The sequence below is a fragment of the Pollicipes pollicipes genome, unplaced genomic scaffold, assembly GCF_011947565.3.
Source record: "Pollicipes pollicipes isolate AB1234 unplaced genomic scaffold, Ppol_2.1 Scaffold_4881;HRSCAF=5763_pilon_pilon_pilon, whole genome shotgun sequence".
Lineage (NCBI taxonomy): Eukaryota > Metazoa > Arthropoda > Thecostraca > Pollicipedomorpha > Pollicipedidae > Pollicipes > Pollicipes pollicipes.
Window position 1 is genome coordinate 34,227,131 of NW_023596576.1, and position 3,691 is coordinate 34,230,821.

Here is a 3,691-nt window from a genome sequence, read left to right on the forward strand (position 1 = left end):
CTGTCCTTCAAGGAGAAGATGAAAATGTTCGCCGTAGAGTCGGGCGAGCCAGCCACGCCGTGCCAGCGCACCACCACCAGCAGCCGGCAGCGGGAGATCGAGCAGCGGGCGGCCGGCGCGAGCCCGCCCTGAGGCGCCGGCTGTGCGCCCGTCCTGCTGTCGCCGCCGCCGCCGCCGCCGCCGCCGCCGCTGTCGCCGTCACCGGAGCATCTCGCCACCATGCCGGCCGGACGTGGGCGGTAGTCACCTGTACATGGCTGCCGGCCGTGCGGGCTCGCGTGGCTGCCGTGTGACAGATGACCGCCGAGCAATGGGGCTGGTTCGCACGCGCGCGCCGGCGCCGGCCGCGTGTCGCCCCCAGGGTGGCGCGCTCGAGGTGGGACTAGTTTCTTATCCGGCTGCTGCGACCGCCCGGGCCGGCCTTCGGAGCGGCGGATGTTGTCCGCCGGCTGCCGCCGACCGATGTTGGTTTTGTTACCGTTGGCCCTCGGTGTGAGCGGCTCTGATAATGCACGGGCCTACAATGTGTCCCTGTTTTGCCGGCGGATGTCGCGGCGTTGTGGATCTCGCGAACCGTCGGCGCGCCCCGGCGCCCACTTTGTTCTTAATCATGACGAGAGGCGCTGATGCGCATGCGCGCCGTGCTCGGCTGTACCGATGCTGACTGTAAGTTATTCGTTTTCATCACTGTGCCGCCCGCCGCGGCGCCCGTCACGGCAGGTGCCTGAGCGTCGTATTTGTCTTGCGCGACGTCCCACCAGTCTTGCAGCGGGGGAGAGCGCCCGCCTTTCCTGACCCGCTGCGCTCGGGCCATGTATAGCAGCGGGCTCCGCGTCGGCCCTGCGCCACCCGGCTTCCCCTCTGTGTTGGCGCCGTTTCCCGCCGCGTGCGCGCCGTCCGTTCGGTCCGCTTATGGCTCCGTCCTCACACCCCGTGGCCGCGCCGCGCGAGAGAGCGAGCGATGCCCTCCGTCTTGCCGGGGCGTTTGTCGTGCAGCTGGTCTGGCGGCCGCCGCAGGCACATCGCAGCCGGCGAGAGCTGTCCGTCCCCATGCGTAGACGCCGTCCCGTAGCCAGCCCCGCACCCGTGGTCCGCCACCCTCGCGCAACTTGGCCAGTCGGCCGCGCCTCGCGCGCGCGCCCCTTGTTAGTCGCTGCTCACCATCACCCATCACGGTCGGGCGTGCTTCGCTCCCCGCACCATCACCGCTCGCGCCGTCACATCCGTCGTGGGCACGCGCACCGTCTCCGCTGCTGCCACCGCGTATTGTTATTGCAGACCAAATACACATATCCCTCGAGCGTGGTGTGATGGCTGGCTGGCCGCGGTTTGTGTCGTGTTGAAGACGCGTGGTCAGAGGGGAGGAGAAGGATGCAAAATGGCTCTGGCACGCGCGGTCGGGCGGACCGATACTCGTAATCAGAGTGACGTTAATAACACTGGGCAGGACTTTTTGGAGAATGTATTGCGATGATCAGTACGGAACCAGCAAATTTGATTTCGCATCGCCTGATTGCAAAAAAGTGCATACCTGAAATACTTGTTTGGATATCTAATGAATTGTGCATGTTGTGCGAACTTTTCTCGGAAAATTACGCGTTTGGTTGAAGATGCCATCCAAGAATTCCATTAGGATGCAGCACAAGCGCGTCCGTTCATCACGTATATGGGAACGAAAGACCGCCAGGAAGTGACAGCAAAAAGTATGCTGTGTAATAAGCCAGTCAGCGACTGTGTGCGCTACTGGACTGAAGTGGGATGCGTTTTTCGGAAGACCAGATTTTTTTTTTTTGAAATGAGAAAGGAACCCGCGGCGGAAAATCGATCACTGCAGGGACGGATCAACCGCCAAAGAAAAACAATTCTCGAAGCACGTGCCATCGCCGAATTGAATTTCAGATGGGCCGTGCGGAGAGCTTCGCCGTAACCTGCGGCGAAGGACCCCCTGTGACGGAGTAGGTGGAACAGTACATAGGCTCACTACGAGTGCCTAATCTTTAAAGGTCGATAGGCCGCGAAATCGTCACCCTCAAGAGACATGCCCAACTTCTGTGTCCCGGAACAGATCCCGCCGGCTGGTTTAGTATAATACTCGGAGGAGGCTGGGTATTGACCATGCTGACCTTCATCCTTCCCCCCCCCCCCCCCCCCCAATTGATCAAGTCCGATATTTTGGTCACTTTATCATTGGTCTGGGATTTGTGCAGCATTCTAAAGTTGTACACCCCATGCTAAAGCCTGACCTGCTCGAAAGTGAGAAGAAGAGTGGTCTGTGCACTAGTCTGTCCTTCATTTTTGGGTTGCGGCGAAGGGGGTGGAAATATTGGTCGTTATTGGCCTATGTCCACCGCGCCCTTGATTCATCATACTCTAGTAGATCCTAACAAAATAGCGCTATTTTAATCATGTTAACGTTTTTATTGAACTTTGTATTAGGCTCTGGCTCATGATTCAACTCGGTTGTGGTGTAATTGAATTTTTTTTAAATTGTGTAGGTCCCGGTGCAGCGCCGGGTGGCTGGTGGGCGCGGTGCGGCGCCGGGTGGCTGGTGGGCGCGGTCGATAGACAAGTTATGTAAGAACAAAAGACACGGCCGTCGGCGGAGTCTAAGGCGGCGTTGAAGTGCAAACAACGCTTGTAGTTTGCAAGGCAACAAAGAATCGCGCGCAGTCGGTGGCGAACGAGTGTAAGCGGTTCGTCCGTCTGCAAACTTTCTCGTCACGACAGGGCACTTTTTGTGCATTTACCTGAAAGCAATCAAGATTGGCAACCGCACAAGCCGGCCAGGCCAAACGTCGCCACCTGTTAGCTCGGATTAGCGCCGTTGCTTTATACCCAAACAGTACTTGCATGTCGTTTCAGGCGGAGTGCCGCCCAGAACATGTGCCATGAAACAAGGCAGGCAAAGTTCGATGCGCATCGTTAGAGGCTAAAACGTCATAATCCCGTGCCAAGCGACGCGTAGAGCGACGCCCGGCGACGGCAATGATTCCGAGAATATGTGCTGCCTCGGCGGCAAGGTGCTTCGCCATTCCGCCTCGTCGGCCCCCCTTGACCGCACGAAACAGGGTTTGGCGCGCGGTTTATGTCTATTTGGCGCGCGGTCTTTGTCTATTTTACCCATCAATGGCCACAAATGGCACAGGCCTCTCGTAGTTGGCTCCTCCTGTCTACTGCCGTCGAGGCGGTTTTTTGATCCATGGACAAGAGAAGAACAGGTGAAACGGCGCGATCCCATACCACTGCGGGCCGAACAGCAGGTCAAAATATGTCGGAACAAGACCAGAAGTGTCTAATGATAGTCGGGTCGTTCCGGCGCCCAAATAAAAAGTCAGTGAAAGAAATTCAAACGAAAAAGTCGCGCGACAAATAGTCGATAAGGATAAAAGCCAAATCAGAAAGAGCTGAAGGACAAAAAGTCAAAAGAGAAAAAGTCGACAGAGATAAAAGTCGAAATGAAAAAAGTCGAACACCGAGAAGTCCATAACAATCCAATTTGAATCGGAAAATTCGAAAAAAAAAATACAATGAACGTCGGCGGGATAAATATTTGAAAGCACTTCACTGCCAGAAACCGTGAGCTCGGGACAGTTATTTGTTGCTGTTTTTTTAACTGGTGAACACCAGTTAACCAGGGTGTTGTGCTTGCGGAAAGTCAATTGAGATAAAGAACGAGGTTTTGGTGTTTGTA

General features: G+C 56.5%; 1 protein-coding gene across 1 annotated transcript in view; it reads left to right on the forward strand.

The window, feature by feature from the left end:
* The window catches only part of LOC119100282 (afadin-like), a gene marked incomplete at its 5' end in the record, with an annotated part of 76,781 nt that extends 75,481 nt beyond the window's left edge, over positions 1-1,300 (forward strand). The window contains 1 exon segment of the mRNA XM_037223390.1: positions 1-1,300. Coding sequence (XP_037079285.1) covers positions 1-132 — 132 coding nt within the window. The 3' untranslated portion in view covers positions 133-1,300.
* Positions 1,301-3,691: the final 2,391 nt, after the last annotated feature.